The sequence below is a fragment of the Triticum aestivum genome, chromosome 5A (genome assembly GCF_018294505.1).
Source record: "Triticum aestivum cultivar Chinese Spring chromosome 5A, IWGSC CS RefSeq v2.1, whole genome shotgun sequence".
In the NCBI taxonomy this organism is placed as follows: domain Eukaryota; kingdom Viridiplantae; phylum Streptophyta; class Magnoliopsida; order Poales; family Poaceae; genus Triticum; species Triticum aestivum.
In genome coordinates this window covers 345,632,397-345,649,977 of record NC_057806.1, presented here as the reverse complement: position 1 = coordinate 345,649,977, position 17,581 = coordinate 345,632,397, and the positions used below count along the sequence as shown (strand labels likewise).

At 47.9% G+C, this 17,581-nt stretch overlaps 1 protein-coding gene and 1 long non-coding RNA gene across 2 annotated transcripts; one reads left to right on the top strand and one right to left on the bottom strand.

The window, feature by feature from the left end:
• Positions 1-1,093: 1,093 nt before the first annotated feature.
• On the top strand, positions 1,094-2,375 carry LOC123103300 (uncharacterized). Its single transcript, XR_006449744.1, has 2 exons — positions 1,094-1,375; positions 1,474-2,375. It is a non-coding gene; the product is annotated as an uncharacterized lncRNA (long non-coding RNA).
• A 7,410-nt stretch (positions 2,376-9,785) lies between these two features.
• On the bottom strand, positions 9,786-14,474 carry LOC543264 (polyadenylate-binding protein 8). Its single transcript, XM_044524831.1, has 9 exons — positions 14,085-14,474; positions 12,779-12,897; positions 12,026-12,682; positions 11,866-11,943; positions 11,676-11,765; positions 11,181-11,312; positions 10,628-10,798; positions 10,303-10,509; positions 9,786-10,212 (listed from the first exon to the last, which is right to left on the bottom strand). Exons 1-9 carry the CDS (start codon positions 14,338-14,340, stop codon positions 9,967-9,969), a joined length of 1,956 nt encoding a protein of 651 aa, XP_044380766.1. The 5' UTR covers positions 14,341-14,474; the 3' UTR covers positions 9,786-9,966.
• Between the last annotated feature and the right edge of the window lie 3,107 nt (positions 14,475-17,581).

Below are 17,581 nucleotides of genomic sequence, written 5' to 3'. Positions count from 1 at the left end.
TGTATGTAAGTTCCTCATGCCAGCATGACCTAGTCATCGATGCCATAACCAGCCTTCTGAAGCTTTTGCAAGTAGACATGTGGCAGGCTGTGGTCCTGCAGAGAAATCTGGTCACCGCCTAGACGTTTTCTATAGGGTGCGAAGGAGTCGAAAATCGCTAGGACCTCCGACTACAAAGTTGTTGTTGATGTCATGCACATGTTGAACGACCGATCAGGCCAACTGTCGATGTCGTCGACGGTTGTCCGCCATCGCTTTCTCTCACACAATCATATTCTGCTCGAGTTGCACTAGACATGCCCGCTCAACCAAATTGGTCTGGTGCGCCACCTCCAGGGCTTTGTCAGCCGGTGAATACCTAGAAATTGGGGTGTTGCGTACGTGCTTAGCGGCCTCCCACTCCCCGCGAGTGAGCTTTCTACCACCACGTTGCCCGTTACTCATCGTAGCATTTTCAGTCGCGGGAGATGGGTCGACTGGTGCAGCGCCATGAAGATTAGACTATAGGGCTGGTGTGCCAGCCATGAAAACTTATGCTACAAAACCCTAGGACCCACAACTATCCTCCTCCCCGTAGATCAACTAGGACCAACTAGAACTAGAACTATATAGAACTAAAGGAGGCTCCAAAACTTCTATGTAGAAAAATTGCCCAGGCCTCTAGTATATATAGGTTGGAGGAGAGCGGAGGGGAGGGAAGAAAGCATACATTAACTCTCTGCGACGAGAATGTTGTGAGATGTGTGTCCTACGCTCCACCAAACACTGTTTGGTCGCGTCGATGGGATGATGAGAGTGTCGGCCCTTCCATTTTCATCGGCGATGAATAGGTCACGGACTCCGACGAGGATGAGTAAGGCACCAGAGGCGGCAAGGCATTTTCCCAAGTGAGTCGGTCTGTCTCTCGTGTTCTACTTTTCCTTGCCGGTGACCGCACCTTCACTTCGTTGGTCTTATCGCCGCCACTCATGAAGACGGTGAGATGAGCCGGTGATTGCCAGAAGGAAACAACAAGGACTTGAACAAATAGGACAGATCACATGATCGGATGATTTTCATACCAGATGAAATTCATTACAATTAGGACGATTTTCATTTAAAAAATGGGGACCGGACCTAAACCTAGCCTACGGTTTGTATGGATGACTGCCTTTTATATTCATGTTCACGGACTGGTCTTTCTGGTCCGTGGACGGATGGAGTGTCCGGTTTGCAAATCACCATTGAAGATGTGGTGTCCGATGCGCGACCAACCACTGCAGCGCCACCCACCTGCACCTGCACTGCTGCGATCCTTCCCTGTGCCCCATCTTTGCTGCTGGGAGACTCCAATCGCCGGCCCATTCTCTCCTTCCCCGCCGGCTCTGCTGATGAGGTAGTCCTTCCCCGCCGGCTCCTTCCTCGCCGCCGACGCCTACAACTGCTGCTACCCCCGCCGCCGACGCCTACTGATGCTGCTTCGACCACCTGCAGCTGGTCTTTCTGCTTTGACCACACGAACTCGCCCCACCTCTAGCCGGCCTCCTTATCCCGCCTCTGCTGCTGCTAGGTACGTACTCCTGCAAAATTGGAAATGTTAATTTGGAAACAATCAATCAGGAAATGGCAAGATTTTGTTAATTTTGAAAAGATTCAATCATGTTAATTATGGAAACATTCAATCAGGAAATGGCAAGATTTTGTTAATTTTGGAAACATTCAATCATGTTAATTTTGTACCATTTTAACTTCAGAAACATTCAATTAGACAAGGATTTTGGCAATTGGAATTATTACGGCGTAGATTATGGACTCTCACCTAATCATCATCTATGGTCCTCTGGCTGAATTGCACAGATGCTTCAAGACAAGCCTCTACAAAAAAGCAATAAGAGTTGATTACTATGTTTTGCATAGTCACCAAAATGTCACAAAAGGGATAGGCTAGAGTTTAGACCTCCCAGCCTTTTGCATGTTTTGTTGTTCAAGGGATGCACCAGGAGATATGCAATTTGCATAGTCACCAAAATGTCACAAAAGGGATAGGCTAGAGTTCAGACCTCCCAGCCTTTTGCATGTTTTGTTGTTCAAGGGATGCACCAGGAGATCTGCACCGGGATACTCTAACGGGCTATTGCAACTAAAATAGACACGGTTAAATTAAAATGAGACTACCTTATGTTAAATGTCTAGTCCTCTAGTGAAATTAACAGGAGTATTTGTTTAGATGGTAGATTGATTAAGTTAAATGTCTACTCCTCTGGTGGAACAGTTTTGAGCCACTAACCGAAAATGTTCAGGTTCTAAAAATGTTTAGGTTTCAATTTATTTGGATTATTTGAATTTATTTGGAATTATTTTAATTTATTGAAATTATTTGAATTTATTTGCATTAATCTGAATAATTTAGTCAAAGCCTTTGAATCTATTTGAATCTCCAAATTTGGTCTATCAAGGCCTTAGATGACCTGACAGAGAATGACAATAAATCCATGGGCAGAAATAGGAGTATGAATTAATGGGAAGAAATCCATTTGGCATCCAACAGATTATGCAGATGCACCAAATGTTTACTACTCTCCTATAGAACAACTAAAGTTTCACCATATAAGAACAGTGCAAACAAAATAATGACACATAATTTGGAGAGCAAAAAAAGTGAACATTTCATGCTCTATATTGTTGACAGTATCCAAAATCATGTGTACTCCAAATTAAAAGTTCAGCAGATTACAACATGCATAAATTATCCTTGAATTTACATTAACTTACCCTACAGAAAAAGTGCATGAAGAAAAATAAAAGGCAAGGTGGAATGGCCTGATACCTCACCACCAATAGCAAACTTACTAGTACCATTAGAACTGAATGACAAACATCGTTGAGGCTCAATTGATTGGAAGGAAAGGGTTCCATTTCTAATATCGGAAGCCTGAATCCTGAAGAATGTCACAATATATTCTCAGTACATATTGGAAGGAAAGCATGTACAAAAACAACAATAAGAGGACAAAGCATGTACAAGAAAGTAGCCAGATGAGATAGTTTATTCCAAACCTCACCACCATATGTCATGTGGTTTTGATGCAGTGGCAACTACTCCAGCAAACACAATGTTTTGGCTCCAGGATTACATTCAGTTTGAAGTTCCTAATAAAAACAATCCTTAAACAGAACCAAACATATGCAGATTACTGTTTGGTGTTTATTTAACAGCTACTACATTTCATATTGCATCTGTTTCATAGCTGCTACCATAATTGTTCCAGATGAAACAAACCAGGACTGAATCAAACATTTGCTACTCACTTCAGTTAAGTTCAGTTAACACGGTATTGTTCACAAAAAGACAGTTAAACAATTTTAAGTCAACTTGTGAGAGATAGCATTCAGAACTTGTGAGAGAGAGATAACGAATCAGCCTAAAAATTTCATACAAAACATGGAATCTATCAGGGTTCATGCTTCAATTTATGATTCGTTGGAGGAGTAGGGCAGTTCATAATTGTCAGGTCAACAACACCTCTTATTTTGCGATTTCTAGATGAGGTCACTCTAATATGAAAATCCCTCCTTCTTTACTTCCAGATCAACCGAGCATGTTGTCCTATTGATGACCACAAAATAAATAAATTCATACAAAGCTTGTTGCTGCCATAATTAAATAGTTGAATGAGATACCCCCTCCATTTCATAATGTAGTGCGCCCACGCTTTTGGAGATTTAACTTTGATCATAAATTTAATCAACATGGGTGACTGCGGCAGGAGCATGACAGATACCTTTGAATTCGTATTCGAAAGAAGTTTTCAAAGGTATAAATTTTCAGTAAAATGATTTATGTATTATTTGTCTAATTTATGGTCAAAGTTGAATCTCGAAAAGTATAGGCGCACTACATTATGAAATGGAGGGAGTATTATACATCATAGGGCCTCAACGAAGGGCCTTCTAGGGCAGAACCACGAATAGCCTAACCAGCCACTGTATTTGCTGCCGCCTTCCGTGTGCTCTTGCGGGTGAGGAATTTGTTCCAAAGCGTTCGACCCCAAATCAAACACAATAACCCATTGCTCATGCTTTCTTGTATCATGCTCCACAAAGTAGACACAATTTCTCCTAATGGTAGAGAAGTCCTCTGCAGGGAGCGCGAGGCTGTCACCCCGGCCCAAGAAGAGCCAGTAGTCATCGAGATCCGTCACCTTCTCCCCCCCGGAAGTCGAGGCGCTCAGCGGCCCAATCCGGATGGTGCACCTCTACAAGGATCACGGGCCCGGGGTGTCCTTGTCCACGATACACCATAACGAGCAACAGCTGGTTGTTGCATGCCACCACGTGTGGCACCAGATCCCCGGGTAAGCGGCGGCTTGGATACCACGTTCGCAGAGGAGCATAGAGGGAGATACACCGCAGACGCATGGGAGGATGCTGCTGGAGGTCAAAGATGTCGAGCCTCATGCTCATCATGTTGGACATGTAGAACCTGCCTTGGTGGAAGGCTGCGCCGTCGATCCGGCCTATAGGGTGCTCGGGCTGCATCGTCCAGGCTGCGTCTCCAGGGCGCCAAAAGAAGAGCGTGTGCCCAATCTGTGCGCCCGGGATTTTCTGGCTCGTGATCGACATCCAGGCCGCCAGCGACGCGAGCGGGGCGCCGGAGAGGAATAATTGGGCGATGGTTGTGAAAGGCGGCAGAGGAATCTCAGCTTGGGAGAGGGGCTCCCAGAGGATTAGCCTGGTGGGGGTTCGCAAGTCGTCCGTTAGGGCGCGCCAGCCACGGGGCGTGCCGCGGCAGTAGGGGAGCCCAGCCGGGGCTAGGGCCCGGGAGTGCCTCCTTTTTCCACCGTCGAGCAGCCAGAAGGAGTGGTCGCATACATGGTTAACGGCACTAATAGGGTTATGGTGGCGGTCGTGGGCGGCGACGATCCACAGACGGCAGGCTACGAGCGGGGCAGTGGACGCGCGCCAGTGGGAGCATACCTGGTGGATGTGGATTTGGTCTACGTCAGCCTGCAGACGGTCTGATACTTCCTGGATAAGCTCCGCCGGCAGGGAGGTCCGGCCGCCGCCATGTCCTCTGCCTCCGCATGCCATTGCAACAACCGACCGAGCGAGTCGGGGTTTTCGCTAGTTGTTTTTGTCTATTTATTATTGATGATGACGAGGCGAGTCGGCTTCCCTCCACAACCGAGCCGAGTAAATAAACTAGTAAGTATATTGATTTAGTGAGAGATACTAGACAGAACAATTTTAAGTTGAGGTAATTACAGCCGAAGTCATAGAACTTGTATGTGATGGTCAGTTTGGTGCACAAACTTCTAAAATACGTGTTTCTGGTCATCAAACTTGCACGAGCGTTCATATACGGTCACATTTCATGTACACGGATGTATCCATGGCCTATGTGGCATTCCAGTGTGCCAGGGCCCACTGTCATCCGCTGTAGCATGTAGATCTGCAGAGAAGCTTTTGGCTTTTTTTCGTATTAAATCCCTAAAAATAAAATGAAAAAACAAGCGATATGGGGTTTGGAAGCTGCAACGTGCCCAGTAGTCTCACGTGGACAACCATCAGACTACTGATCATTCATATCTATATAGCACGGCTAATTTCTGTATCATATAAACATTGACTAAAAATAAATTTTACAAGAAATGTAACATGGAAAAAATGAGCACCGTGGCTCGACCATGTGACCTTGTGGTCAAGGTTAACTAAGGTTACCACCGATAACACAACACGTCCAGATGTAAGAAAACAATTTATATTCTTGTGTTTGTGACATTCAAAAAATATTTATGTGTTACAAAAAAAAGGTATGCGACATTTTAAAAAGTTCCAAAAACTTGTATTTGAAAAAATGTTAATCAACACAACACGTCCAGATTAACATTTTTTCAAATACAAGTTTTGAAACTTATGTGTATGGAAACATATACTCCATATGATACACATATGTTTTGATGTTTTAAATACTCCAGTATACATCTATGTTATGATACACACATATATATTTTAAATACTCCAGTATACATCTATGTTTGGAGTATTTAAAAAATATGCTTAATACTTTTTAAACATATGATTAACATTTTTTTCAAATACAAGTTTTGAAACTTTTTTCAACTATGTTTTTAACATTTTCGGATGGTACCAAACATTTTTAAGCTACACAAACAGTTTTATACATTGTATAGGCATTTAAAAAATGTCATGACCAGTTTTTTTGGAATGCACAAACATTTTAAAAATGCAACGTATCATTTTTAATTACACAAATGTGGTTTACAATGTTTAAACATTTTTTTAAATGTCACACACCTTTTTTTGTAACACATAAACATTTATTAAATATCACAAACACAAGAATATTTTTTTTCTTACATAGAACAAGAAGGAATAACAACATGAAAAATATTTATCCCATTTGGATATGTTGTGTTTTCAAAACCCGGTGGTAATCTTAGTTAACATTGACCACGAGGTCACATAGTCGAGCCACGGTGCTTTCTTTTTTGGGGTTACATTTCTTGTAAAATTGATTTTTCAGCCGTGTTTATATGATACAAAAATTATTTGTGCTGCCTAGACATGAATGATCATCGGTTTGGTGGTTGTTAACCTGAGCCTAGTAGGGGCACGTCCCTAGTTCGTAACCGAACCGTCCCTTGTTTTTCCATTTCATTTTAGTGGCTTTATACGTAAATAACAAATCATTTTAGGGGCTTAATAAGTTAAAAAAATAGGTGCATAATATGTAAATAAAGAAAAGGCATGCAGATCTACCATGCGTCGCGGGGTTACGGTGGGCCCTGGCCATGCTGGCATGCCACATAGGCCACAAATACGTCTGCGTACATGAAATGTGACCGTATATGAATGTTTGTGCAAGTTTGATGACCAGAAACACGTATTTTACAAGTTTGTACACAAAATCAATAAAGAACTTGGTCCCACACATAAGGAATTTTCACTAAATTTGCATGTTGCCTCAGCATCTAAACATATTTAGCGCCCTACATATACGTTTTGTTGTCCGTCAACTCTGCCTCGGATAGAGTTGCTCTCTTAGGGCATCTCCAACGAGAGGCGCTAGGGACCGATGCTAGGAAAAAGTTCCAGGCCGATCGGCAGTTGCAACGCCAATTCCTGGTGTATTCTTGCGCTCGGTGCCAGGGCGACGCAAAACAAGGCAGCGATGCTAGCCCTTTTTCTTCTCACGAGATGAGACATAAATCACTATTTTCAGCGATATTTTCAGCGATACTTAGCGCTGGTGCTGAACGGCTAGTGTTGGAAACTTGGAATAGATAAGCGCTGGTGCTGAACGGCTGCCTTTTGCATTTTTTTTTCTATTTATTTTTTTCTATCTAAGCGCCTGCGTAAGCGCTCACCACTGTAAATGCCCTTAAAAAATCTCCATCCATTTGGCCGCCAACGCACCCAGCAAGGGGTTTTGGCGTTAGCGCCGACGGTTTTTTCAGCCTGGGGCGATTGAGTACCTAGACGCGCTCCCAGATTTCAGCCCCCAATCGCATAAAAATTCAAAGTTAACTTTCCCGCTATCAAAAAATGACACAGATCAGTGATCATCGTATCACAGGGTCAGCAATCATCATGCCACAGAGTCGGTGATCGGACATAGCCAAAGTCCGGTGATCAAATGGGTAGGAACAAATAGACATGGAGCTCATCAAGCGGCAGGCTCCTCTGCCACAGGGCTGGCTGAGGTCGGCGTCGGCGTGGGCGCAGTTTCAGTGTTCGGGCTCGGCGTCGGCGTGGGCGTAGGGGCGGCGGTCGCCGTTGGTCCCGACATCTGGTTCAAGATAAGGCCGTGTCCGCCAGGTACCACGGCTTCACCTGCTCGTCCATCATCGACGTGTCTGTCCCCATCAAGAACGTCAGGTCGGTGTTCCTCTTCTTCGCGACGATGTTGGTCCTGAGAAGGTCGAGCTTGACGTCCTGCTTCCTCATCAACACCGACCACCTCGCATCGGATTTCTCCTCCCCCTTGGCGGCGTTGCTCTTGGCGTCGGCGATGCTGCTCGATCGACGATTGCAGCCGTTCGGCAGTGGGTACCGCGCCCCTCGCCGCCTTGGCTGGTTTGTTGCCATCAGGGCGCCCTTCTGTCGCCGCCGGGGCAGGCGTGTCCAGGTTGTAGGCGTCCTTCGCCTTGGCGAGAGCGAGCCGGCACTCCATCCATTTCTCGCACGACTAGATCCTGGTGAACACATGAAGGAACTTTAACTCTCGATCGTCGTTGTCCTGGCGAAACAAGTTGAACATCCGAACCATCTGCACAGCCAAAGATAAATGTGTCGGCAAAGTACACGGCAAAGAACTGGGCCGGCGAACGAAGGCCATACCTGACCTCGATGTCGGCGCCGCTTTCCGGGCGAGCCACGACCTCCTTTTGAATCTCATGCCACTTGTTGCAGGTCGTCTGGATGGTCGCCCAGTGGTTCGCCATGGCCTTCTCGTCGCGGTCCATGTGGATGTTGGCGAAGTCGGGGTCGACCAACTTGTGCTCGTCGAACGTTGTCTTGATCCTTCTCCAGTACGTGTCGGCATTCTGATTCGAGCCGGTGATCGGGTCGATGCTGATGGTCTTCCATGCTTCGGCGAGGCACTCGTCTTTCTTGGACGTCCACTTGACGCGAGGCTCGGCCGGCTTGGCGTTGGCCGCCCACTTCTTCGGTCCTCCTCCTCGGCGTCGTCAAGCTCGTGCTCCATGTCGACAGCGACGTCCCAAATTTCGTCTTGCGTGCAGTACCCGAGGCTCGAAGCGGCGGCGACCGAGCCCGTGATGATCTCGTCCATGTCGGTGTCGGTGCTGCTGAACAATGGCGCCGAGCCGTGTGCGAAGGGTAGGGCGCCACGACGCAGAGGCGACGCAGGCGAACCTGAGTAAGTCGGCGACGAGTAGTTGTACTGGGTGTTGAGGCCGGTGGCTATGGCGATGGAGGGAGTGCGCGGGTCGTGGTTGAAGCCGGAAGGGGACGCGCACGGCACCGTGCCATGCGGGAAGGTGATGTTGGGGTTGAAGCCGCCATGCACATCGCCGTCGACATAGCTAGGCGAGGGCGCATACCCCCACAGTGGTGGCAAGAAGTTGGCCGGCGACGCAACGCTGTGCTAGCTCCCTCACAGGACTTGTGGGACTGGACGGCCTCTTGATGAGGCGGAAGATTCGCCATCCCTGCAGCCTCCTCCTGCTCCGTCGCCGCGTCACTGGCTTCCCCCGATCAATGGTGACGGCCTCCCGACGGCCTTCCACTAGGCGTTCGACAAGGCGAGCGCCCTCGGCTGTGGTTGGACGAAATTGGTGGCTAAGCGAAGGGCCACATACTTCTTCAACAGCATGGCATGTGGGTCTGAAAAGAGAATGGCAGGGGGGAAGGGGGGCGACACTCTAGGAAATGGAGGAAAAGAAAACGGCGGGAAATCGGCTGCTGTCGCCAACAAGGCCCATGAAAAGAGAATGGCAGGGGGGAAGGGGGGCGACACTCTAGGAAATGGAGGAAAAGAAAACGGCGGGAAATCGGCTGCTGTCGCCAACAAGGCCCACGCGCCTTTTAGCTTCAGCCAGCAGGTTCGGGTTGGGTTTGCCGGTTGTAATTTCGGCCCGAACCAACGATAAACAAGGATCTGGGGGCACAACTGGGCCATTTTTACATCATCGGCGCTAAAAAAGGCGCCCAGAGGGCCTGTTGGGGGGCGAGTGGAGATGCTCTTACCCGTGAAAGATAAGATCATAGGCACAAACCAAACAGTGCTCAGAGAACCACAAACGAGAAAGCAAGATAAATTCAGTGACAAGCTGACGACAACTTAAACAAAACAACCAATCCATGCAAATAAAATAGCCAATCCATGGGAAGCCTAAAAGACTAATTCAACTAACGGCAAAAGCTAAGTCTCCAATAATAAACCAAGTCATTTTCAGTCTAGATAAGTTTGATATGGTGCAAAAATTGTCGCCGTAGAGCTTAGGAAGAGATGAGGCCGTCATTCAGCGAGAGCGAAGCCAGCTGCTGCTCAGGGGACTGGTTGGTGTGCTGCTGAGCGCTGCGGAGAACCTCCATGGCTTCAGCAACCTTGGCCTTGAGAGCGTCTGGCGACTCAAGCAGGTGAAGCACCTCAGTCTGGTCCATCTCCAGAAGCATGCCGGTCACCTTGGCAGCCTGGTCGTGCTCCAGCTGATCAACAAGAGGGTACAAGTTCTCGCCAAGCATCTGCAGCAACAAACAAAACAAGGTCAAGATCAACAAACACATCTTTCCTAACAAAAACAATGCAATACCTAGAGAGCCTCGTCCACGTACCATTCTTTGCGTCTCTGGGGGTGAATTGGCAAGTGCAGAAGCCAATGCCCCAATTGGAACCGGCTGTGACGCACCGGCATCTCTCATAGGCATCCCTCCCATCTCATATGGGGATGTCATCACACCCCCAACACCATGCATCGCAGGATCAGGCATGCCACGCCCGGTCTGATAGCGGTAACCACGACCACCACCCCTACCCAGCATCTGCAATGTAGATAGATTTTAGAGCCTCCAAAACAAGACTGATTGTCGAATGGCTCAAAACCCACCTAGGAAAATATTGCATATGGAAGAGAAAAATAAAGCAATATCTGCAGGTTACCTGCTGCTGACCCATCTGCATGGATTGCTGCATTCCACCAGCACCAGCTCGCCTACCAGCTGGGCGTTGTGGTTGTTGTCCTTGCTGAACCATAGGCATCATAAAGTTTGGCATCGGAGCACCACCTGGCCTCATTCCCGGCATGAAAGGTTGCTGGAAGCCAAATCCAGGCTGCAAAAAGACCACACTTTGTCAATAAAGAATGATTGTACAAATATCATGCGTGATATTAAATCCAGAAATTCTAGATCTACATGATGGAAAACCCAAAAGTGAATTGTGCTGTTTCCTGATGAAAACTTCGTTATACTAACAGAAGTATTTATGGCCAGGTTGCTGTATTTTACAACAAAATGATAAAAGTGCACCATGTAAAATGCCAAGAACAATGAGAAAATATTGGTAATGGCCTTTTGTGCTAAAGCAATGGTACAAGCTTGCTTGAGAAAATTTATATGCCTAACATAATAATGTTATGAGTGTAAGTTCAAATCTAGCAAGCTAACAACATAATAATGTTATAGAATATCAGAATTTTTTTGACTCAACTCACCTGTGGGTTAATAAACGCTGGTGGCTGGCCATAGAACATTTGCTGACCAACTGGAACACCAGGAGGTAACATTTGCATACGAGGACCAACAGTTTGAGCCATTGGAACAGGACGCATTTGTGAAAACTGTGCCTGCAACGAACAGCAGTTAGTGACAGAAAATTGAACTACAGCAGAAAAGCACCATGAATAACCAAATAAATTGCTCGGAAACCATGTGAGTGAAGTAAGTTTTCATAAAACACCACAATTCGAAGTGTTGACAGTCAAAACAGACTTTAAAATGCACATGATGGAACATTTAGCTGGTAATACTGAACTTAAGTATCATGAGAAAGCACTAGGTCCACAAATTGAATAATAAGTGCCATCAGATTGTCTAGGTGTTCATCTCAGTAGGTTTTGCTGAAAAACTAGGTGAGCAAATACTATACAAGCATATATATCAGGAACATCAATCATATAAAATACAATTTCACTCACAAAAGTTCTTACCTGCAGCCTAGCTTTCCTGTCTTCCTTGCGCTGTGCGAGTGCAACATAAAGTGGTTTATTGCCAACCATCTTGTTGTTCATTTCAGCAAGCTAACATGGGACATTGTAAGAAAGAATAAATAACTTTAGGAACCAAAAATAATGCACAAATTAGATCATACTTATTTACACAAGTACAGCTCAAGCTTACAGCTCGGGAAGCATCATCAGCAGATTTAAAAGCGACAAATCCAGAACCTCTGCTAGCACCGTTTGAATCACGCATAACCTGTGACAAAGAGTTTCAATTAGTAGCATATGTGGGAAGCATAGCATCATGTATAGATCAGCAGCTGAGAATTTAAACAAACCTTGCAGGAAGTAATAGTTCCGAACTCAGCAAAAAGTTCACGCAACTTTTCATCGTCAACAGTATCATCCAAGTTCTTCAGATACAAGTTGGTGTTCTGATACTTATCCGCTGCCTCTTGAAGGTTCTTTTCAAACTTCTCTTTCAATTCAATCTCCCTTTCTGACTTTTTCTGCGCTCTTCCAACATACCATTCCTTGTCACTAAATTTCTTGCCATTCAAATCTTGAACAGCCAGAGCAGCTTCATCTGGACTTTCAAAATTCACAAATCCAAAACACTTGGATCTTCCATCCCCATCCCGCATTACAACAACACTTGTTATTGCTCCAAACTTCCCAAAGATTTCCTTCAAGTCATCTTCAGTGGTAGTCTCAGCTAGGTTCTTAACATAGACATTATTGAACTTGACATTGCCGGGAGAGTTATCTCTCTCCTGCTTACGAACGAAAGGCCCAACATACACCTTCTTGTCATTCATAAGCATCCCATTCAGTTTCTCGATAGCAGCATGAGCAGCCTCATCCCGCTCGTACTGAACGAAGCCATAGCCCTTTGATTCCCCAGCAGGATCTGTTGCAACTTTACATGAAAGAATGTTTCCAAACACACAAAATGTGTCATACAAAGCTTTGTTGTCAATTGACTTGTCAAGATTCTGCAGAATATGGAAGGACAAGATAACAGGTTAGATAAATATAGTAGCGCCACAACAATAAGAGTCAATAATTGCATAACAAATATGTGCACGCACCTTAATAAATATATTTGCTGTGCCACTCTTGCGCAAGCTGGGGTCACGGTTAGAATACATTATCCTGATAGGCCGTCCATTGATAGGAGTGAAGTTGAGCATTTCAAGAGCCCGTGCAGCTGCAAGATATTTCAAAATCAGTATGAAACCACTAAAAGGCCTTGCAGATATACAACAAGAAAATATGCATGGAAGTGGTTCTATAAGGATATATATATATATATATATATATATATATATATATATATATATATAAAGGAGAGAGTGAACCATGGAAACATTTGATCAAATGTAGAAACTTCTCGAGGACAGCATCAGCTATTATTCCACAAACAGTTACCTAGCTTTAAATATCATCTTCGCAGGAGCAGAGCTACCAAACACAAGCATTCAGTAAACATAGTACAAGCTTAAATAAATGTATTTGTTACTTTAGTAAACTCAACCCAGGATTGTAGACACCACGTGTGTGGGATAAAACAGCAAAACCGCAAAAACAGTAGGATCAAAATCAACTATAGTCCTATTGGTCACATTCATAAACTACAGTCCAAACTTTCCAAACACGTGAGTAACAATTTTTGTACGCCGAATCAGTAACTACCTCAGAGGAAGACAAAATTGGCAAAGAAACCAGCCACCATGAACTAAAAGCCAAAACCACCATTCCAAAACCGCCTAAAACCCTGGTGCAGCAACAAGACTTTGCCGCCGGCACCACTACATGCAGCAATCTCATCCTGCAGCTCCACCGCTCGCTCACACACTTTTCTCACTCTTCTTCCTCGCCCTTCACCATCCACCCTTTCTCCCTCACCCTTCATCCACAACCAGCCCTTCGCACTGCAGAGCCTTGTTCCAAGGACGAGGAACTAAAGAAACCTATATGCTGGCCACCAAGCTAGCACAGCACCTTATTTAACTTTTGATTCTATAATGTACGTACACTCCACAAATTTAGGTAAACAACCCCAGGATCGTGGACACCAACTAGCTGCGAGATCAGGATAAAATCCCAAAAGAGGAAAAGGAGAACATTTATACATAGTTCAGCAAAAAATATCCAAACTTCCAAATCAAGTGACACCGTGTTATACGCTGTGAACCACCAACCGCCAAATCCCTAACTGCCTCAGCCACCGCCTGAACTACCTAACAGAAACCACCAACGAACGCAACCGCATCGAAACAAAAACAAATCCGACAGCATCATGCAATGAGCGCGAAGGAGACTAATTCGACCGGTAACCTAGCAGTGCAAAAAGCGCTAATCGCCGACGTGGGGAACGGGGGAGGGCCAGCTCACCGTCAGCCGGGGTGTTGTAGTTGACGTAGGCGTATCCGAGCGACTTCCGCGAGGTGACGTCCCTGCAGACGCGCACGGAGACGACGCCGCCGATCTGGGCGAAGACGTCGAAGAGCTGCGCGTCCTGCACGCTCACGTCGAGGTCGCCCACGTAAAGCGATGTCGCCGGGAACGACGATGCCGCCGCCGCAGCCGCAGCGGCCGCCGCGGCCGGGGAGCCGCCCTCCGACGCCGAGCTCGCCGCCTGCGCCGCCATCACCGATCGAAAGGTAGATTTTTTTTCGTGATTTTGCGGATTTTTTTGAGGTATTTTTTGGTTTAGGGTTTGATAAGAGTTGGGGGCCTGGCTCCCAACTGCGGCGTGGCGAAAGAGGAGAGGGAGGAGGCGGCGGCGGAGGGGGAAGAAGGCTATTTGTACCCCCGCGGCAAAACCCTGGTGGCGCCTGGCCGTTGGATGGGGACCGGGCAGACTTGGACGGCCGTGATCGTGGCGGGGGTCGCGCGTGCACGTGTCCGGGGCCGACGGTATTCAGGGTTCGATGAGCTCAGCTTCGGATAAAATCCATGTCCTGTGTTTTGCAAATGTTTTTCTGAAATAATTTCGAAATGAAAGTATGTCGTTACGTGTAAACGATTTCATCCCCTCTGTGAGTCTAAAACGTCTTATATTTGTCTACAGCGACAAGAGATATGTTTGCAATCCAATCATTTGTTGCGACATTAACCATGCTGCTTTTGTTTACAGCAAACTGGGGAGTAACTTCTCTTGCTTCTTCCCCGCATTACTCTTGGCTTCTAAAGTGAAATATTTATCCAAAGTATACTGTGAGTGAATTCAGTTACGACCATTAATAAAAAAAAATGCCTGGAAGTATTTCTTTTAAGTGCTTTAATTGTTGTACTCTTACAGTTTTTATGATATTTGGTGACTCGTGCTCCTGTGAATATGGTTTGACATTGATTATAGAAAACAACAAAATCGAGATGACTTGACTAACGATATATTACCATATGGTTGTTTTGCATTGAATAGTTGAATTGGAGTTATTTCCTTTCTCAGTTTTCCATAATGTGTAAACATGATAATTTGTTCCGAGCAATTTGCCAACATGTGATTTCATCATGGCTGGACTTTAGACACAAAATGTTGATTATGAGTGTTTATTTAATCATGCTAGATTCATAAATTGCTTTTCGGAACTGTGAGCACAACGAAAGCCACCTCGTATCACATATATTGGTTATATAGATTCGTGAACCTATTGGCGTAGATGATTAAATGAAATCACTTACTACCTTAAGCAACAATAATATAAAAAAGTGTGTGACATAATCGAGTAAACTTCACGTCTTCGTGCCTCCATACATGGTATACCATGTCTTGCATATGCGAATATGGATCCTTTCACGCAGTGGCGGAGCTAGTGGAAGATCTCGGGGGTGGGAGCGGCAAACAAAAAATATGCATCTTTGGGGAGGGGGGGGGCAAATGACTAAGAGCATCTCCAGCCATTCGGCCCCCCAGGGTGCCGAAAAAGAGCCGCCTGGGAGCGAACCGGCGCTAGGTTGACGCGTGGGGGTGACTCCATTCCCAGTCGTTGGCCCCCATGTCACCGCCAATATCGCGTGAGCTCGGCGACATTTCGTCCAAATTTGTTCAAACTCGACTATCTAGCACGAACTCAGCGAAATTTCATTGAAATTTGTAAAAAAAAAAAAGATAAAATATGCAAACTACGCCTACTACTACGCCAAACTACGCCTAACCAGTGTGCCGCCGTCGCCATCTACACGCCGAGAAGCCTGTAGAAACGGGTGTAGTCGTCGTCGTCGTCGTCGTTGTCGCGCCCCGCCGGAGCCGCCACCGTCCCTGCTGCACCCCGGCCAGGGTCGCCGATGCGTGGTGGGGCGTTGGACGGCCCAGCCTCGTCCTCCTCGTCGCTGTCGAGGCCGATGACGCTGCCCTCCTTGCGTCCGCGGCACCGGGCCTGGAGCTCCGCGTATGCCCGGCGCTGGCGGCGCACCTGCTCGCGGAGGTAGTCCTCCTTCGCCCATTTCAGGGCAGCCTCGTCGTTGGGGGCCACCATGTCGACGTGCTCCGGCTTCACGGGGAGCAGGCCCGGCTCGGGCTTCGGCCGAACCTGGCAGAGGGAACACGGGGAGGGCTGTGCACCCTCGTTGATGAGGGGGGCGGAGGGGGGCGCCGCTGCGGCTGCGGTGCCGGAGCGGCGTCTCCTCCAGCTTTGGCTTGACGGGGCGGAGCGCCGGTGAGCTGGAAGAGAGCGAGCAGGAGCCCGACGACAAGGACGTACCCGGCTCCATTCGGCGCGGCGTCCAGGAGCTGCCACGGCGGCGAGAGAAGGATGGCCGCAGCGGGTACTCGAGGCGCGGCATGTTGTGGGTCTCGATGTGGTCGAGGACGGCCTCGAGGGTGCGGCCTGGAACGCCCACCACTCGCGCCGCCCGTCGGCGTTGAGGCGGCCGCGGGGGATGACGTCGTTGACGGAGGCGATCTGCTCTTGGCGGCAGCGCTCGAAGTACATTGTCCACAGCATTTCACTGTCGCTGGCATACCTCGACTCGTTCCGCTGCTCCTCCGCCAGGGACGAGTGGATGCGGGCGATCTCGGCCCGCCGAGCCGCCCCTTCGGGCACAGGCGGCACCGAGACGCCGCTGGCGCTCAGCCTCCACGCCCCCGGCACACGCATGTTCGGGGGCGCTGGATACTCGGCCTCGTAGAGGAGGCGCGCCTCCGGCTCTTGGATATGGCGGCGGCCGAAGCCATTCGCCATCGCGCCGTCGCCTGGATACCTCTCGGCCATTTGCTCGTCGGCGGGAAGGGGGGGAGAGTGTTGCTTTTGTGCGGCGGATGCGAGGGGGATGTGAGCAGTGGCGTTCATCGCCGGGGAGGTCGCCTTTTATAGCCGCAGCGGGGCGGCGAGAGGCTGCATGCCGGGCGACGCGTGGCGGGAGCGAGCGGGACGCGCACCGGTGGCGCCTTCATTGCGCCGCTCGTAAGGCATCAATGGGTTGACCGGCGCGGCAGCGCGGTAGCCTTGGCCAGCGTTGGCATTGATTCTCGCGGGAACCGAGGCGGGATGAGGACGACGAGGCGGCGTCTCGCTGACTCGGCGGGCCCATCCTTGTTCGCGCCAAAATCGCGTTCCCCAGCGCCCCAGCGCGCCGGGTTCGGCCTGGGTCCGCCGGCGCCAATTTCGGTCCAAATCAGTGAAAAACGGGCTCCTGGGGACGCGACTGGGCCGATTTTTGGGCGTTGGCGCGAAAAAAACGCATGGAGGCCTGTTGAGAACGCGGCTGGAGATGCTCTTAACACTCTTTAATTTAACCCACTATAAATTTTTCCCTTCACTAATTAGACTACAGCCTACGGCTAGGGGCAGTGGCACCCCCAAAACTGCACGTAGCTCCGATACTGCTTTCACACACACGACATGAGAGGAGGGGGTAGTCTCAGATCAGACAGTATAGAACAAGCA

Coding starts and splice junctions, on each gene's coding strand:
- LOC543264 (XM_044524831.1), bottom strand. CDS start 14,340: ATGGCGGCGCAGGCGGCGAGCTCGGCGTCGGAGGGCGGCTCCCCGGCC. Junction 12,683..12,778: donor CAGCAAATATATTTATTAAG/GTGCGTGCACAT, acceptor CATATTCTGCAG/AATCTTGACAAGTCAATTGA. Junction 10,510..10,627: donor TGCAGATGGGTCAGCAGCAG/GTAACCTGCAGA, acceptor TCTACATTGCAG/ATGCTGGGTAGGGGTGGTGG.